This window comes from Clinocottus analis, unplaced genomic scaffold (assembly GCF_023055335.1).
Source record: "Clinocottus analis isolate CAN_PGR_092001 unplaced genomic scaffold, fCliAna1.0.p SCAF_22, whole genome shotgun sequence".
Lineage (NCBI taxonomy): Eukaryota > Metazoa > Chordata > Actinopteri > Perciformes > Cottidae > Clinocottus > Clinocottus analis.
Genome location: NW_027175954.1, coordinates 4,549,366 through 4,570,334, shown reverse-complemented (window position 1 = coordinate 4,570,334; position 20,969 = coordinate 4,549,366). Strand labels below are relative to the sequence as shown.

At 40.5% G+C, this 20,969-nt stretch overlaps 1 protein-coding gene across 1 annotated transcript in view; it reads left to right on the top strand.

The window, feature by feature from the left end:
- The window catches only part of hhip (hedgehog interacting protein), a 31,816-nt gene extending 28,898 nt beyond the window's left edge, over positions 1-2,918 (top strand). Inside the window, exon 13 of the mRNA XM_068589258.1 lies at positions 422-2,918. Within this exon, the coding sequence (XP_068445359.1) occupies positions 422-618 (197 nt within the window). The 3' untranslated portion in view covers positions 619-2,918. The remainder of the gene's footprint in view (positions 1-421) is intronic.
- The last annotated feature ends 18,051 nt before the right edge of the window (positions 2,919-20,969 follow it).

Below are 20,969 nucleotides of genomic sequence, written 5' to 3'. Positions count from 1 at the left end.
TGCTTTTTCAAAGTAGCATCCTCTGGACAAATCTCCATGACTTTCTAGATGTTTAAATGAGGTTCATTAATGCACAACATCAGATTCAGAACCATTTTGTTTGCCAAATATCTTACACACACGAGGAATTTGTCTTGGCGGGTGGTGGATGCATTAGACAAACGACAACAATCAACACAGTGCAATAGAAACATATTAAATTTAGAGTATAAAATTGCAGCGACAAACACATAACAGTACTACTAACAAGTGTACTGTAGGTGTATATGAAAGGGTCATATTCTGTCACGCCTGTCACATTATACAAAAACATATTTAAACTTCAATTCTGAATGACACAGTGCACCGGCTTCTGTTTCTCCTCATTGTTTCTGACTTAACTTTCGACTGCCGTTGTTTTCTGCTCCGTCTGTGGCCGCAGCCAAGTGTGAACCAGTCTGCCGCAATGGAGGAGTGTGTATGGAGCCCAACAAGTGCCTGTGTAAGAGCGGTTACTCCGGGGCCCAGTGTGAGAAGAGTGAGCAGGGCATGCCCAACGACCAGGAGAAAGACGGCATACTCGACCACATCATCGACATGACCTCGTACCTCCTAGACCTGACCAGCTACATCGTATAGGGGCGTGCAGAGGGGGGGGCTGCTCTCCATTGTCATCCTCACGTTGACACAAATCTACCTACCACCAGCAGACTCTAACGAGGTGGCCTCTTAACCTCCTTCACACCCACACAGGCATGTACACACACATACACATCCACAAAAACACACAGGATCCCCACGAGACTGCTTTTCATCCTCATCCTCGTCCTCATCCCCATACCAGACCCATCCTCTTTTGCTTATAAACTACATGCTTTTGAGCACCAGGCCTGGCATCCAAGCCGTGTTCACACTTTGGAGAGACCTGCAGACAGCAGAGGAGATGATTGATAAGCATTGGCCAAGTTATGGACGATCCACTAAGACGTTTCCTGTCTCGGTCAGAAAATGCGCACTCACGGCTGACTCCACAGGAACAAACCATTCTAACCCAAGACTTTGGATCTCTTCAGGGGATATCTGTTGCTTTGCTAAGACCCCCTCGATAAAAGGGAGTTTGAGGCTTTTCAGTGGAGACAGTTGATTGTTCAGGGGTTCTTTAAGGATAAACAAAATTGTAAGGAGCGGCGTGGTTCCAGATCCAATTTATGCTCAATTCAAAATATATGTCCACATACACAGACTTTGAAGGAACATTCTGCACCTCTGACGTCTATGAGAGTCGTGGGTCCCATAGAGCCTGCACTGCTTTGTGCTATACTATTCTAAAGGCACGAATACAAGAGATGAACCGAGACGTCTCACTTCAGATGTTGTATTTAGTTTGTGGGCACATTGTCATAAAAAAAAAGCTATACTAGTATACAATGTGTATACTTTGTTTTGCAACATTCACTTGCTATCAGTGTACAGAATGGAACAACAGACGACCGTCACCGACACAGAAATAGGAACGACTAAGTGAGAACGTTTTGTCAAAGCCAGTTTCATACAATCTGAACAGAGTTCCTGGCTCTCATGCACTGTATTCATTTTTTGTTTCATTCACTTTATTATTCAAAATGAATTAAAAAACATTTATTAAAAGCGCAGTGAGAGTAGTTTAACATTCACATGTACACACCACACTATCACAGGTATCATTTATCAGAACTCCTTTCATGCGTCACACACTGAAATTGAACCCAAACTCAAAACTATAAAGGGAAGAGATAGCGCAGTGATGTATATTTCCAATAGAGCTTACCTAAGTACTACTTAGCATTGCAAAAAAAAAACTAAAAAAAAAAAACTATAGCATTACTGTTTTCATAGAGGAGGGTTTATTTTTTTAAGCGTAATAATATATGGGAGAGAATGGTGTTTATAGAAAGCAGTTTTACACTAAGCTTGTCAGTTCATGTCATTTCATGTTCTTGTACTTATACATATGCAGCGTTTTCCTCTGTTAAGAAAGACACGTGAGGACAAGTTGTTTTTTATATCCCCCTTTACTGTAAAAGTAATGCATGTCTCTGCCTGCAGAGAGTAATTCGGAGCAGTTGACTGGGTCCATCTAATTCATCTGGTTTCACTACCACTGTCAGAAATGTGTCTCTGTTGTCAGACGATCAAACGTCTCGTCGGGCCACCAAGTCTTTGTGGAAGCAGTTCAGTCGGAGGCAGATCTTCTCTATGGAGAGCAGATTAAAGATTAAACTAATGATCTGTGTCCTGGAGATAATGTCGATTGAACGTCTAATGGACATCTGACTCCTACTTGTAGTCAGACAACCGCTGAACACAGTCTGGGAGGGTCTGGAGCCACAGTAATGTGTTGTGTCTTTTCAGATGCCAGACAGAAGTTAATGCAGATGCAGCACACATACATTCTTGCTCATATTCTCCATAAACTCCACCTTTTTGATAGGAGTCTCAACAGAACTATCAATCATAGTGTTTCACAGTTTTGAAGGCAAACATTTGCAGTTTGTCCCCCAACCCCCTCCCCCATTATAGTTAATTGAACTTCAGTGTCCGTTAAAACGATGTATTTGTTCCTCATCTCCCGCCTCGCTCGTGTTTGCTGAAATAAATCAACTACCTGGTCAAAATGGAATTCATGCTGTAAAATGGAAAATTATCATTTCTTTTAGCACTTAATGTGAAAGTTGCATTGTAGCTGCGGAGACGGCGTGGTGTGAATAGAATAACCATTTTCATTATTTAAGTAGTTACACAAATAAAATAATTATTTAAGTTCTTCTATGTTGTTTTTACCATTGTACTGTTTGTGACAATTTTTTTTTGTATTCCTGTATTGTAAATAAAACTAGGGATAACTTTGTTTCTCTACAGAAATATCAATATGTCTATTAAAATTTATAGCATGTCTGAAATATTTGTCTCTCTTTTGTTTTATGGTGAAGTTGAGATGTCCTCATTTCGGATGAACCGTGTACAACCAAACTGTCCCGGCAGCTTACTATTTACTTATTATTTCTAATGTAGCAGGCAACCGTGTTATAAAAGCAATAAGGTACTCGAGGCAGTACTGTATCTACAATAATGTCCTGTTCAAGGGTTTGCCCAACAACACCCTTGAGCAGGACATTATTGACGATACAGTACTGCCTCTTGTACCTTATTGCTTCAATATATGAATCTTGATTTTGGTTGTGGACCCATGTGGTCTCATTTCTGGTAAGTCAGCTGCACCATTTCCACTGACGGTTTGTCCTGCAGCCAGGTAAAAAGAGGAAAGAGAAGGATGTTGAGAAAATGTTTAAGTTAAACTTGGGCCAATGTGGCAACAGGCCCAGGGTTTTTCTTTGACTCCTGCTTGAATGGAAAAGCTGCCTGCGGAGTCGACAGCGAGGGGAGAGCGGAGATGGCTGCTATGTCGTCATGCGGCGTCATGGCATCGCTCAAAGTTCAGCCTGATAAAACAAAAATGTCCTCATTTGAAGTGGAAATTCTCCGCTCTGTTTTTCGGAAGTACGCGCAACACGCTCATGCATGGAGGCACACACGCAAGAGCCACTGCTGATGGCAATATTAATTTCCTTCTCAAAATACCAATGAGGCTCCGGGTTGTATACTGATAGTGAGTGGAGACCACCCACCTCAATCCGGTCTCACTCGCACATACGCACAAGTGCACTCGCTGCCATATTTAGACTAATGCAATACTAAGTTGTCTATGCACTGTTCAGATCCAATCAAAATTGCATAAAGTGGAACTGTCCAATAGTGCTGCGAGGTCCAGCGTATATTTGAGTTTATACACTATCTGTGGTATGAATCATTACTGTTCATTTGGAATAGTTTTCCTTTTCCTTCCCAAAGGGCTCTTGTCTGGCTATCTTTTCCAAACAGTGTAACCCAGTACTTTGAATAAACATGAGGAGCCTGTATACCAAATATTTGTAGGACTGAGATGGCTGGAAGTGCATGCTATAATATTGTATACATGAGTGAAAGAGTCAGCACAAGCAATACTTATAGGGTAACAAGAGGAGACAGGAAAAAACAATAGCTCTGGGATTCAAAAGAGATACGTCATTCATTTTCTACCTCATCCAGACGAAAGTGAACAATTTGTTTTTCCGTATGCACTTGTGCTTTAATTCTGTAGTGACGTATTTGATTCTGTGAGGGATTCAATAGATATCCCGCAGCTGCTTTGTTTCAGGACTACATCTTTCTTGTGTCTCACAAATCCAGCACAGAAATAGCTAATGGATAAAAGAATATCTTAAATTTCTCAAATATTATGGATGCATAATGTAGAGCAGACAGTGATAGTTACTGAACACATGTGACTCTTAAATGCCTGCCGGCCACATGATCGAAGTAGAGCTGCGAAGTGGGAAGAGCTGCTTGTTTTCCAAGTGTTTTCCCTGTGAATTTATTGCGAAAGGGAACAAAACGTGGCACCATATTTGCTGAATTAATCTAGAGTTAGTTTTCTCAACAGCATGATCTTTACTTGCAGCCAGCCAGTTTCTAACCTAAATGTTCTGTGGGAATCGTACTCAACTCCTCACCTTCCGTTGTTAGGCTCGTACCTTTGATTATGTTCGAATACATTTGTTAATCTTTTCTACAGAATATTCATACAGGATATATTTATTGAATCTTTGAATCAAACATTATATTTCGAGAAAACGAATGGACTCACAACTAGTACAATACACTATGTCAACTGACATGTGGTTGCCTTCGCATTAACTTGAAGAGTATAATTGTATTATTAATAATGAGATGGATGGCCCAAACGCCAAAAATAGTTACATTTTTTATTTTTGTTACATATCTTCAGAGGAGCTTTACCAAGGATCTCTACAGATTATAACATGATGTTATGTATGGTCCTGTAATTTCAACCCTGATCCTATAACTTATAGGATCAAATTACCTTTTTCAAGATCATTCAAGGTCATTGCGTTGCGAACCTTTTTGTGTTTTACATTTTCCCTTTACCGTGCTGAGTGCTGAGTTCATGTTTAGACGCCAGTATTATAAAACCTTTTTTCATGGCAGTCCTATCCAGGTGGAGCACTGTTTGTGTAGGAGAGGACTGTGAGTTCAACAGCATTAAGAGAATATTTAGGTTACTGTGAGATGTATATGTTCAAAGTGCAGCGCACACAAGGAGGTAAAACACAACACAGTGCAGGTACAGTTTTGTGGCTACGCAGTGGAAAATACATATACACTTCTACTCAGACATGCACGAAAACTTGAAAGGTCTGAAGTCAGTGTGAAATGTGTTTTAATGACCTGATTACTTAATGGCATTTTCAAATCAAAGTAAATGTACATGCAGGCCATTATGTTTTAAGGTAGTCTCTTTAACTACATAAACAAACACAAAAAAAGTAATTTTCCCCAAATTTGAAGGCACTGCCCCTTCATCAAAGCCACATTATTATCCATTTTTCCACTGTTGACTCCCAGGACTACATTTTTCTGATACCACCCATGTCACTTTTCTGGAAACGTCTCACGATCCTCACCACGATGACATCTCTTCGAGGTCTTTTTTGACTCTCCCTGCACCATAAATAACTGTTTCCATCGTGATTTAACTATTACCACTGCACCACAACATCACAGTTAAATGTACAGGATGTTGTACATTTGGCTGAGCTTGATGTCTCACGTTAACATATGATGTCATGACAGGGAAGGATCCTAGCTACCCTTATGATAGTTGTGCATTAACGTCTGTGTTTGTCCACATAGGCACTGGTGATTCGGAGTATAAATCGTGGCCTCCGGGTTGCAACATATTGATTCATGTGAGAATATTGTATCTGGACTGTGTAAACATGTGTGCTGGTTGTTTCCCCGAGTCCATACCTGCAAGTATGCATTTGCATGTGTGTAAATGTCAAATCCCCCGGTTGTATATCTGGTTTTGTCACACCCCTAATTGCAGAGTGTATTCTGTGACCTCATGTGTTTACTCGTGGCTGACTCGGTGAGTACTACTGCTGAAACGCATGACCGAGGCAGCTGAAATCTCATATTCCCTGGCCCCGATCACTTACTAATGAAGACACACTTTCCGACCAGCCTGCTGCTGCCTTTTCCTTCTGCCTCACTTAACTCTCGGCTTATCACATAACAAAACAAACCTCACTTGACGACCACCTTGGAGGAGGTTTGGGTGGTTTTTGCAAGGCTGTTGCTTTTTGTGGGTTTTTGTTATTAACTGAGAGATTTTTCTTTTGCCTTCCTGACACCTTCACTATCTCGTATTTCACACTTCTTCAATTCATCACATGCAGTATCTCAGTAATTTACGCCAAGTTCCTATCCTGATGCACTGCTTCTTCTTCTTCTTCTTTCTACCAGCTCTCATGTTCATGCTTCTCGTTCATCTCTCCATCACCCTTCCATCACTCCCCCTCTTCCTTCCTTCTCCTCCGCCCCTCACTCTCTCGGTGCTCCCTGATTCAGAGCTTGTTTACTCTCCCGGACCACAGCACTGACTCGCATCCATGAAATTATGCAATTAAGGTTCCCACTGGGGCTCAATCTGTCATGTTAACACATGCTGAACCCCCACAGAGGGCTGAGAGCAGCTCTGAGTGTTGGGAGACAGGTAAGACTGGCGGGGGTGAGGGGCGCTGGTTAAAATATGAGACGAGTTTGATGTCCTGTACTGCAGAAAACACGACAAATGATACCACCCGGCATTGAAAGGGAAGGATTTTGAGAGAAAACATCATTTCTGAATCCAAACTAGTTTATTTATTGAGCACAACTAAAAAGTTGAGAACGGTTTCTGTCGAGACACACAGCAATAGCCGCCCAAATAGTGAATACATCAGATAATCTGTATTGATTTTTGATGTGCTGGACAACTCCTTCTGATAAAACTTTGACAGCAACACAATGATCGGTTTAACATCCTCAGTCAGCTGAATAAACTCGTCTGATGGGTACTTAGATAGATAGATAGATAGATAGATAGATAGATAGATAGATAGATAGATAGATAGATAGATAGATAGATAGATAGATAGATAGATAGATAGATAGATAGATAGCTAGATGTGTGGCTTTGCATATATTGTATGTTTCTGTGTGTGTCAAGGACAACACATTGCTCTTTGTCTGCTTCTCCTCCATGTGATTCTCAGCAGAGCTAGGTAAACAACTGATGTCGGCTGGAATGGACCACCTAAGTATAAGTTTCCATGTCGGGGTATCCCCTCAAAGCAAAGCAAGAAAATTTTCCGAAACACATTAACAAGAGTTATGCAAATGGTTTACGGCAGCGCTCGTGTGGCTGTATTGTTATATTAATCTGTATACACTGTGGCTCATCTTGGCAGGGCCCTTTGTTTGCCTTCACTCTTAATCTGCAGGGCTCATCTTGAGCTTACATCACTCCGAGTCAACAGATGGACATCCGCAGCAGCCTTACTGCTAACACTAGAGCTGACACTGGGGTCAAATAGTGTGTGTATGTGTTTGTGTATGTCAGAGTGTGCGTCAACCAAAGCGTCCAAGCGAAGCCAAAAAAGGGTACACTGAGTGTCCACCGATCATCCGATCACAAACTAATCCTGTTCTCGGTCTCTCATTTACAAAAGAAATGGCCCATAACAATTTTCGGATGACAGTGTTCTTGCACATATTTTCTTTTTTTTTTTTCAAACACGGACTTCCTTCCAGAACTCTCCGGCCCTACGAGAGAGAGAAAAGGGAACGGTGAAAGGAAAAGAAAGAACAGCACAGTTGTTTTTTCTGCGCTTGCAAAGATGTGGTTTCCTCTGACTGAAGTGGGGCCATAGCTTGCATCAGCCCTCTGCCTGTGTGTCTTTGTGTCCAAGCCAGTGAACTCTGCCAGATGCCTGCCGCCTTGTTATCTGTACAGGCACGGCCCGTTCTGTTGGGACAAACTGTTTATCACACTTGCAAAGAGGTTGAGATCTTGCACAGGTGATAACACACAGCTATACACACCAGAGTAGCATGTACACCTAGAGGGAGAATCTTGCATGAACCAACACGGATGAAGACAAACGCACACACCTCTCTACATGCAAATTCTCAAACATCCCACAGAGGCGTGTGTCTGAAAAGTCCTGCTTGGTGATTTTCTTCAGCGTACATGACAAAACCCAGATCCTGCTTCAGCCAATTTATAGAAATAGTTTTTGACATTTTTGGAATTATTTTTTGCTCCGAGTGTCGAGAAGGTTGATCACTCTCATTGAATGTTACTGAATACAGAGCAGAAGATAGTTAGCCTAGCCCAGCCAAAATTGTTCTATCAAAACCTTTTCATCTCGTTTGTTAAATCCAAAGTAAAAGTGATCATTTGTGTTGTTTGAATGTATTGTAAAGACCTGACGTTTCTTATAGCGCCACAATAACGATAACATCTTGATTTTTACCTTAAAATTTGGTTCAGTTGGCCCCAGGATAAATTGTAATGGAGCTCAAGCATAGATTCATCCAGGAAGACTGTTCTGCATGCTTAGGCCTGTAGTTTATTTCTCATATCCTGCATTCACTCCTCTCACGCATGTGCACTCATAATTTCCTGCTGTCACTGTCTGAGGCTCTCAATCCTGATATCAGCTGTTTTAGCACAGTGACACATCTACATTGCTAACCTATTACCTTGCTGCTCTTTCTTTTTGATTGTCTCCCTTATCTTATTTTTCATGTGAATGCTGCTGTTTTTGCGCTTATCTACTCTAGCTGCATCAGATCATCAGCCAGCGTCCACCAGTGACTGGACTCAATGGGAGGATTTATCTTGCTGCTGCTCAGAGCAGACTCCCCTCCATGATAAATCTACCTGTAATCACCAAAAGCCTTTCACGATGTCTAAATTTTAACTTGTCCAATATTTGGTTTTACCTGTAAAACTACGGACATCAGTCTCAGTTGTACTTTGTGTCCAGTTGTGAATATGAGAATGCTAACATGCTAAAATAGAATGGTGAACATTTGAAACATTATATCTGCTAAATATCAGCATGCTAACATTGCTATAGTGAGCATGTTAGCCTGCTGTCTTCAGCGTTTCACTGTGCAAGCCTCACACACGCATGGCTGCGGACTCTGTTGAGGCTAGCTGTTTTCCTCTGCTTCCAGTCTTTATGCTAACATAAGCTAATCACCTCCTGGCTTTAGCTCCATACATGGTTTCTGCAGTTCATACTCCATAATGTACAAACACGAGAAGCTGCCAAAGAACAAACTCTCTGCAAGAAAGAAAATAAAAGCATTTTCCAAAATGTCGAACTGCAAGATTTGAAGAGTAATTAAGAAAAAGCTTTTAAATGATTCAAAAATATAAATAAAATATTCTCTTAACTTGCGCGCTAATGAATCAGCAGTTACTATAAAACACAAGAGGCAGAGCAAGACTCTGTAAACAAGAACGCCTTATGGTTTATGGCTCTGCTATACCAAAAACAATTGCAACAGTCAAACCCACACAATCACACAAATGCACAACCATAACGCCAAGTCCTGCGTCAGAGCACACTCTACAAAATGAATCATACATAAATCTAGTTATAGAAATGGAGGATTACAGAGTAAACATGCCCTTCTGCTCAAATAAATATTGAACTGAATAAGAAATATTGCTCATTCCTTCTCAGAAAATATTGCCCATTCATTCTCATCTGTGCCACATAAGGTAAAAACACATATGGTGAATCATTTTCTTTGGCAATGCTCTGGTGCGCTGCCTTGCCATTGCCAAAGCTCTAATCCTTGTTTGGTACGGAGACTGCCTGTGTTGGTGGTGTGTGTGCATCCTAATCTCTCCAAAGCTCTGTGTCTAATGGCTGCACTGCCTCTCTGTACACTCTGTACCTCCAGTTTGACTGAAGCCTAACAAGCACAGCAAAGTGGTGAGAGGAAGGGGTTGTTACACATACACACGAGGAAGGAAGGAATGAAGGAAGGCCCAGTCGTGAATTCTATGACAGTATAAATTGTGGAAATATTCAGAATGTGATTGCAGATAATGTGACTTTGAAATGGAAAATAAGCCTTAAATGTGAAATACATGCCTCTTGTTGACAAACAGATGTAAACAAACATGTCGCGACATCAGAAAATATTCTTTCCCAAAATATATATAATTCTGCTTCATACAAGACCTGTCAATCAATTTAGTTGTAATAGCAAATCTTGTGTTTTTAGTGTTATGGCGGGGCTACATATGTATTTACATTCTTTACTTCTTCCTGTCTTTTTTAGACTTGCATCATACATCAATCATTAAGCCTTAAGATTATTAGAAAATAGTTACAAATGTTATAAGTGAGGCAGATCCCTCCTTATGTAGCACAACATACCCTTCTGGATTTCTTGAGTTTCCTCAAGAAACCTTTTGTTGGATTAATTCAAGTTGTTTCAACACAATGATATAACAATACAATGTAAAAGGTGATGACTCAATTAGAAGACGGCCTTCAGTGAGCCACAGTGAACGTGTACGTATAAATATATATAATAATATAATATATAATATATATAAATGTAATGTTTCTGCACAGGAAAGAAGGGCGCAGGTAAAGAGAGAGGATTACAAAATGATGCACCTGCACTGGCTACTCAGCATCCTGGTGATGGATAGAGTGGGATGCCTCCTTATTTATCACCCCAAATCGGCTTCATTGTCCTCCTGCCACAGCAGTCCCTGCTGTGCTCATCAGACCCTCGCAGGTGTCCTCTCTGCTGACCTCATCCCTGACCTTTACTCTTTAACCCCTCACACCTGGGCGACTCCTTTGCATTGCCACTCCGAACTCCGACCTCACACTGTCTATCATCCTGGCGGTCACCTGGTAAAAACATTAACCAAAAGAACTATGTTAGCTCTGTGGTGATGAAGCTTTGCGCTCAGCTACTCAAAAAGGAGAGAAACACCCTAAAAACAGTGACACACTACTTTTAACTCACAACTTTGATTTGTATTCAAGTTTCATCATACTTTGCTGTTTCCTACGAGGAGGTTGGCATATAGAAATAGCCAGGCAAGAGGTTATTTATGTCTAGAATGTGTCAAAGAACCGGGCTATTTTTCTATTGATTGCATTTGGGGTCTTTAAGAGCACATTAAAAAGTGTTGAATGTCAGTTTCTTTTATTTCACTAGGAAATAGATAAATAAACATGCAGAGGTCCACCTGCACAAACACTCACACATGCATTCATAATGTAAACTTGCATGTGTATCAGAACCAGATGTACTTCAACACATTGCCATCTGCATTTGAAACTACGCATATGAATACATATTATGCCATGAGAGATACGGCACATTGTCTAGCTATGATTCAAATGACTGAAAACATACTCTACCCCTCGTTCTGTGGCAATTTCACATGACGCGTGGCATTGCTTTGGTTTTGTCAGTCCAAATCGGTGAAAGTGGCAGAAAGCTGCAGAGTGGGATATTCATTCTGAGTGCTACTGGCAGCACAATGTAGTATCCTTAAGGAAATATCAAAACATTTTTATCACATTATGGTTTTGTTTGTAGAAAAATAAAAACCACCCTGGTGGTGATATTGGTGATGAATCTTTTGATAGCATGCAGTGGGAGACACTGTCTTCTCATGCGTTCTCTTAACTTACAAATCATTAAATTGTTCATGACAAACTGTTCCTATGTTGTGATCTTTAAAAACTGCTTTAATCGTCAGCTAAACAGATTGATTCGGAAATATCACCAAAAAGGTTATTGTTAATATAGTTTATAGTTGTGTTCAAGATAGGTTGTGTTTCATTGGACGAAGAATGAATGAATGAATAAGAATCCTCTGATAGTTCAGACTTTACGAGAGCCCATACTTACCTAGTAGTTACTTTTCTATTCTTTTACTTTTCTCTCCTATATATTGACTTTTAGTAGTATATATTAATATGGTATTGACATACAGACTGTGAGTAGGTTAGAAAAGGAAACAAAGTGACTTCACACTTTATTGAGACATTTGGTTTCCTCTCATTTAAAACATGTTAGGAACTAAAAAGGTTTTCCTTAATATTTCTTATAACATGTAAGATGAAGGCATATGTGCAGCATGTTCCCATTTATCTTCCAATTTTCTTGCATTTCTATTTTACAGTAGGTGTCACAGTAAGTACATTCTTAAATTGTTATAGTTTCTCCTTTTTTTCATAGCTTATTATGTAATTAGTTCCCAAATGTTGTTATATTTCTTGGCAAGTAGGTAAGTAAAGCCAAGTGTGACGATGAACAGAAAGAAAATGAAAACACCCAAAATGTCAAATATACACATGTAAAAACTCAAGCAGACCAATGATAATTAAGTTCAAATTAAGCCATTAGAGGCAGTGTGTAACTCCAACATGCTGGTGGTCTTTTCCTCTCTGTGGACACGAGGAAATGCATCAGGAATTGTCAGAAAATACACCCGCCTGTCACTTTTACGTATGAAAAAGTACTGTTTAATAAGAGCAGAAGGGCTGTCTGTATGGACCCTGTGACTGACCACCAACATTGTTCCAGGAATCTTATTTTCACATCGGGGGACTCACTCCAACCTCATCATTTATGACGGATATGTTATATCTTTTGAGCAGGTGGGGGTAGGGAAGAGGCTTTGCATGAATGACATCTGATCTCTTTGTGGGGCATCCCTTTTCAAGTTGAGGAATCAAAGACCACCAATGTGTTACACCTCTAATGTGGTCAAAAGAGGAGGAGGAGGAATCTGCAGATTTGGCGCAGACACACACTGGAAATCTTGATCCGCTCCCACCGAGTCCGTGCTGGCAGATGGAGGCGAGCACAGCACAACTCTCTGATCAACCCCTGCACTTGCCACACACTGTGCTTGCACCGACAACGTTTATCATTCTGTTTTACTGTTGACGGCCACTTTCTTTTTTCTCCATTTCCCTCGCTCCTTTCCCTTTTGGCAGGCAGGATTAAGTTTAATTGTATCGTTTATGACAGATACAGAGTGAGGTTTGGCACTGATTCAAGGCAGACCGTGCTCAGCCATTTTATGGTTTCTTTCCACCTCACTTGCTGATGTGTGGTAGTGACACATTTGACAAAAAACATCCAAGATGGAGGTTGGCTGGAGAGTATGTGTGTATGTGTGGAGGGAGAGATTGAAAATGAACTGAAACTAAACTTTTACAAACACCAATTTCCAATTTTCAGTCACCCTTAACCACACCTTCTTTCCTGTCATCCATAACCTCATTTAAATGGCATTCCTCTATGAGTATGATTGGTTGAATTTTTTTTTTTCAAAAGTGTGGTTTTTAGCTACAGTCTCCTCTGCAGCGGTGGCACCCCGGGGCCACCTACCCACAGTGATGTCATAATTAGTTGAACCGGTTTGGAGGAACCTGCCAAATATGTGCCATTTGTTGCTTAGTGGTCAGACAAATTGAGGTGTCGATTGAAAACAGGAGTATTGCTGTAAACTGATTTAAGAAGCAGAACAATGTTACGGCCTCAGTTATGGTCCAGATAGGTACAATCAGTTTGATCCGGCCGCTCTGAGAAGCTGTAGGGTTAACACATGACATCTAAACTGGTTTACCAGCTAATGTTCATCCATCAGACAGATGTAGTGTTAAGGCAAGCTGTGTGTTTGTGTGTGTGTGTGATTTTGCACACAACTGATTGCTCTCTGATCAGTGCTGTTAATAGTTAAGGCTTCAAAGGCTTCACCTCTGAGGCTGCCAGCAGTTATGTCCGAGCATGAGATTGTTGACCCAGACTAAAATCTTTCAGTTTAAATATCTAACAATATTTCATTTCCCTTTTTTTTTTTGGAAACTTTTTTCAGCTTTAGTAGAAGCAAACAAAAGATAAAAAGGTAATTAGTTAAAAAGGTAACAACAGGTATTCAGGGTATTCTCTTTTTAAATAAAGCCTTAACAAACACACTAAATATTAATTAATAAGAAAATATCCAAATATATTCTTCAGATTACAGATTTTTTTTGTTTGTTGTTGTTTTGCGCAGCATTTAGGACTTACTGTCTGTTGGTTTGAACTACATTAAAATTAGAGGATTAATATCACACTCTTGACTGTGAAACTGTAGGCATGAGGCAGTTAGCCTAGCTTAGCATTAAGACTGAACGCAGGGGGAAACAGCTAGCCTGTCTTAAATGTAAAAACAGCACCTCTAAATATAACAAACTGAACATTTGTATTATTTTGTTGATGTAAGTATAAAAATGACGGACTTTGGGTTCACTGGAAACAAGTTTAACGACGCAACGACTGTCTGACTGTCACTGTGAGAGACAACCAGTGGAGAGAAGTGCTGCCAGCACACAACTCCCCGTAAAGTAACAAAAACAAACAAAGGAGATATTTAAGTAGAGGTGTTTCTGAAGTAGTAAGTAGTAGTATTTTTTCATCTTTGGACAAAGCCAGGCTTGCTATTTCCCCTTCTAGTGTTACACTAAGCTAAGCTAAATGGTTCCAGCTTTGTATTTGTCCGCCAGTTTTGATTGGCCGAGCCGCCCTGGTTAGTTTCAACTGTCCCTCGTTAGCCCTGCACGCACCACACCATCCCCATTTGTCACTATCCAGTCACTATTTGTACTAGCTTAGCTCCTTTGTTACCTTTTAGCCTGTGACCTTGCCTGCTGTTACCTGCCAGCCCTTTTTGGACTCAAGACTTGAAAAGCCATTTCCAATAAATCATTGAATTGTTCCTTCTGCCTCCTTCTCCTGTTTTATGCGTTTGCATCCTTCTCCTGCTGCCGGCTTCACAGACTGTGACATACTCTCCACTCCCTAACATTGTCCCGCTGATAAAGACCATGTGATGATAGAAGGAAAAAAAGTAGTCCTTTAATGGAGATTGCTCTGTCAGCTGCTGTTTTAAACTTCAAGATTTATGTACGGTCAAGTCGACATGAACAAGATGTCGTAAAATGAATCAAGAAATTTCTAAGAAGTAGCGACACCTGAGCATCTGATGATGAAGACTCTGGGAAACAGCCCAGAACAAGAGAGTAGGTGGACATTTAGTGGAAATTGTTTCGTCAACTAATACATTTGTTCAGTTCTTTGTATTCCCTTTCCTTAATCCTTGTTATTGTCCTCTCTTTTTTTCCTCCCTGCCTCTCTTTGTCCCTCTGTCTGTTTCCACACACAGGTGAGCTGTCACACCTGGACCCTACAATTAGACCATGGGACTCCCCCTCCTCCCCAAACAAATACATTCACACACACGTCAATGTCCTCCGGCCCGGAAGACGCCTCTACCATCGCCTTTCAGCACACATCACAAGACGAGTGCCTCGTTTGACGGCGAGAAGGTTTTTGAAGGTTAGATGTAGTTAATATGAACTTAAAAAGTCGTAATAGAAATGATTGAAATAAGCCGAATGGTCTTTGGGGTGATTCTGCATTTTATTACGCTCTCCATGGCTCATCATCAGGGCAGGTAAGAAAGAGTTTGTGTAAAAGTGAATCTGTTTTTTGCTGGTGGAAAAAAAAAAAATTGTATGACAATATAAGATAATCTATCCTTTGAAAGCGATATATTAATCGATAGAAGTTGCTCAACTAGCTAAATACATTTGTTAAAAATAAAGGAGGGTGCGTCTTTGGTTACAGCGTGACCATGTATGTGAAATGAACCGTTACTTATTGGCCTGGGTCTTATCATTTATTATATTATAGTCTCAATTGCTCCGTGGATGTGAGACTTAACAGACGTTATGAATGAAACTTGTCCGGTGTTTCCGTAGCCTTGTAGTTTATTGCACTTTTGTTTATGACAGTAGATTTTAATGAGGGAAAAATGATTTCTGCTTGCAATTTAAGGATTTCTGGCAAATGCTTGGGAATGAGGAAGGTGTTTCATAGTTACGGTATACAGCTGCAGTAAATGGGTTCAAGTGTGGTCAAAAGATCCGGTAAGCTGTAAAATGCATGAGATATTTATTTGAATGGGAAATGCAATTTAGTAGCATTTCATTGAAAAGTAAGCTAATTCTTGACTAGATACATTTCCTCTTTTTCTTTTTCTCTTTTATGTTTTACTTACATAACAGATGTATCCTTGCCGTGTACTTTCAGCTCAAAGTCTCTACATGCAATGCATCAAATTATATAGATGTGAAAATCGGTGTGACTGTGGTATGAGAACTTGGCGGTGATGACTCAAAATGACTGTGATAAATAACTCTTTAAAAGTTATTGGTGGATGTTTATTAGATTCATTCCTGCGTTGTACTTCCTTAAGGAACTTAATGTTGCCTCCACTTGGATAGTTTCCTTGTTACCTCATCAATTCTTTTTTGGAAAACCAATTGACTCACAATTGTTTCAGACAAGGGTTCTCAACCTTCCCAAACAAAGGAAAGAAAAAAACATAACAGGAAAGAAGAAAAAAAACATAACAAGACAAAAGAGAATAAACTGCGCTCAAAATGTGTTACGTCACATACGTACTGCTTACCTTCACCCATGACTGCCTGCCGTCATGTCTCCTCCGCATATGTTTGGAGCTTTTACTGGCGGCAGTTGTCTCCCACATTACTTTTTTGTTTAGAAAACTGATATGTTTTTGTGTCGATGTATGTGAGGTAACATTGGCTAACTAACAGTGGCCAAACATGTTGAGTTCCACCTGATATGTCATGAGCGGCGCGATGATATTAAAACCAAACTGTTCACTAAAATGAATTTGACTTTTACAATTTAACACCAGTAATAATAGCAGTACCTCCTCAGCCCATAAGGTTGTGCTCGTTAAGACGTCTTATTTTTCTGATTTGTTGTATCTATCATTGAATGGTCGTCCCATAGTATTTTCAGTTACACAATTGAAGGTAGCTGTCTTTGTGTTCATTAAGCCGTGTTGTGTACTTGCATATATTGTGAGGCCAGAGGAATAGCCTGGCTTTTCTATTCTGAGGTGTGTCTCCATCTTGAATGCTTGACGATGCTTAATGATCCGATAATCTTTTGTCGCAGCCTCCACAGGTCAGTGGAGGATACGCAGGAGCAGTCTGGGGGTCGCACACCGCCAGGCCTCTGCAGCTACGGTCAGACCACTTCCTGTTGTTTCGGGTGGAGGAATGTTGACGGCATTTGTCGGCGTAAGTCATTCTGCAATGCAGTGACAGCACAAGAACAATTACCCACATTACACACAGTTCACAGGTTAGCAGTTCAGCATCTCTGCAAATCTACAAATACTGGACACTTAAGATTTTACATGTGTGATGAGAACATAGCATTAACTAGATGACACCACCCAACGACGTGTGAAGTAGGTAAAGTCATCCAGCTACAACATTTAAATTATATTTAAGTGTGAATGCATCAGTAATAATTCAATATTTTTTATATGAAATATAAAACACTCAAAGCTGCTTTACATAATAAGTACTTTTGTTACTCAAATTCATTATTCTGATACTACCATTGCTTACGTAGAAGTGTGAATGCAAGATTAGTTTTTACTTGAAATTCAGTATTTTTAAGTTTAAAACTGCACTAATCAATATTGCCAATTCATCAGATGACTAAATGTAATTTGAAAGGTGTTGCTCGTTCTACATGACAAACAAACTCTGAAAATCAACATCCCCTCAGCTCTGACGAGTGTTTTAACATCTTTCTGCCCAAAATACAGACACACTGGCGATTAGCTGGTCGACATAGTGGAACATTTAGTCGCTAAAGAATCAAACATTTCCCACAGGAGGTGGTGGAGACCAAAACAAAGGCAAAAAGTACAATTTAGCAGGAACCATGAAACCCAATTCAATTCAGTACCTGTGTTGGATGTGTGAATAGACATTTGTTTGCTTGAACAGTCACCATATTTATAAAATGATACATGTCATATGTCATATACCAGTGTACAAAAGTTTTTAATGTTAACGTGATTTGATTTCACGGTGTGCTATGTCTGTCATCTTCCTCAGCGGTGTGTAAGAAGTCGTGTGTAAATGGAAAATGTGTGGGACCAGGCAAGTGTTTATGCTCCTCAGGATATAAAGGACCTCAGTGTGATGAAGGTAGAGTGTAATGCACCATTGTCAGTCTTATGTTTCTAATTTCTTAACCCGTTCTCCTGCATGATTTACTGCAAGGGTTTCTTTCTGCTGCTCCAAATAATGTTTCATTGACTCCAGATGTGAATGAGTGCGGTTTCCTGGAGAGACCATGTTCCCACCGCTGCATGAATACACACGGTAGCTATCGTTGTTACTGTGAACCTGGATACACACTCAGTGCAGATGGATACACCTGCACCAGTAAGTCATTTTCAATGTAGTATCTTAACCCAAATGATGGAAAATCTCTATTAAATATCTATTCTTTTACAATACAGCTTTTTTGTTTTTGTTTTAAGTAACGTGTGGTCACTATTTTTGTGGTCTTGTGCTGTGTGAGTGCGTGTGTGCGTCTCTCAGCGGTGATCCAGTGGCCCATTTCTCTGACCGATCCTCAGCCAGTGTTTCCCTGTCTGTCTTCCAGGAGAGGCCGCATGTTTCTCACTGCGTTGCCAGTTTGGTTGCCAGATGGAGAGAGGGGGAGCAGTGCGCTGTCTGTGTCCCCCCGGCCTCCACCTGGCCGCTGACAGCAAGACCTGTGAAGGTAACGCGCCTTCAGAAACACCCCTCAGCTTATCACTGCAACACTACACTTTTTCACGCTTCATGTCGGCGAGATATCAAAGCCTGAACTGCCGTTTGGTTTCACTTCATTATTCAGGCTGATATCATGTTTGTGTTTGGGGGCGGTTGTTATTTTAAGTTAACTAATAGTGTATTAATCATTTTCTGCATGTACTGATGAAACAATGGATGACCGTCACCTCTCAGCTTCAGGGGTATTTCGTGTCGTTCCGTTGGTGTTTTTGGTTTTGCGGCCCACATGCTGTGGTTCTCGCTCACTGTTCTCATTAACCCTTTTTCTTATAAATCCCACTGTACACGACCTACCCGGGAGCAAATGGCAGACTAAATAGTCAGTGATTTTTCTGAGGAAATGGTGGAGACAAAAATGGATTGACATTGATGAGGTGGCCAGATACATAATCTAAAATGAATGCCTATGTTGCTACATGTTTAGTAAATATGCAAATGTGTTCTCACAAGTTCCCCTTATGAATTTCAAAGGGTGATAAGATGTTAATGCTGAGTTGACAGTAGTTTCAAGAGGTTTCACTGATTACAGGATAAACAAAGCTAATGACAAAGACTCACGTGCACACGTGTACTGGACCAATAAGACTATTGATACATTTTTGACATACTAAATAGTATGGAAGTATTTGAATACCTCCTACATTTTTTCTTTAATCCATCAAAATGCAGGTTAAGTTCCCGAGTTCCTAAAAAGGTTCTCTGTCCCTTTGGGAAAGTTCTGATAGTGATTTGTTGTAGCAACTAATGTATTTATTGTCATGGATCTATATTAATACAGTTGTTATATAATTTGTGTGCTGTTACCACTATCATATTATGTCCGATTTTGTCTATTTTGTCTTTATTTGTAAGCAGATGCACACAGCTTCCCATGCACATTAGATTAACCCGCTACCTTAACCTAACTTCCCAGTGGGACCTCCACTGGGTCTGTCCACACAATGGTGAAAAGCCTTTAATTACCTGATGTAAAGAAAAGCATAGCCTGGACTCTGTTCCTCAGTGTCCAACCGCTTTATGACTGAAGTCCTCCCTCGATAACTCACCTTCTGTCCTGTAATGAAGAAACGCTTCAGCAGCCTCCCTCACGGCTTTAAAGGACATTTTCACACTGCGGGACAGCTTTTGGTGGGAAACCATTCATCCAGGACAGAAAGAAATCATAGCTTTTGCGTCACCATGACATTTGTACAATACACTACAAATGGAGTAGTACAATATAGGTCCAATGTATTTTTCTGGATTTTTACATTAAAAGTCAAAATATAGGTTTCCTACCATGAAGTAATTTTAAAAAAGTAGGATACAGTGCAAGGTTATCAGGTACAGGTATGTTCTGTAGCTGAGTGTGTCAACAATGGACTTAATTTGTCTATAACAACCGATAAGAGATTACTTGTTTTATTCCACGAAGATGCCATGAAGGACTTATTTCTGCACGCCTGAAGTGAACCCTTTGTGTTTGGGTCATTGCTTGTTGTTAAACAACAGTGCACCTTTCAACGCATCATTATAAAGAGGTGGTTGCAAGGTTAAGGTACTCATTTGTGCCTCTTGTGTCTTTTTGAAGGTAATTATTGTTTTGCGCAAAAGACCAGAAACCTTTCAAGCTGCGTTGTGTGGACGAGAAGGCCAAAAATGTGATTTGTTGTTCGTCAAGCGTGTTGCTGGCGTTTGACACGCGTTTGTGTTGCAGATGTCGATGAGTGTCGGCGAGATGCTGGTGTGTGTCCGCCACGGCAGACCTGCAAGAACACCTTCGGCAGCTTTGTCTGTGTGTGCCGAGAAGGCTTTGTGATGGGGGCGCTGCGGGGCGCGGTGCAGTGTCGAGGTGTGCTCTTTAATCCTCATAAAACAAAGCTACATTTAAAAGGGAATAATATGATTATGGACATTGTACATATGCAGTAATTCACCATTGTTGTTTTGCAGATGGTTCAAGTGTTTCTGATGAAATCTCATTAAATTGGTGTAAAATGTGAAGATGTGCTTGAATGTAAAGGAACGTGTGGGGTTTTCTTCACCTTTTGACATAATGAGATGGGAGGGATAAACAGGAAAACATGGGGGGCGGGGAGAGTAAAGGGGATATCATGCCACAGAGGTCTCACACCAGAATCAAACCTGCGCTGTTAAAACAACTTCTCAGACCATGAGGCCACAGTGTGTGAAGCCACATTCAAAACTGTTCCATGTCCAATCCTGTAAATGACTGAACACAGCTCCACATGTTCTCCTCATCTGTGTTAATTGAGAGAGAGAGAGAGAGAGAGA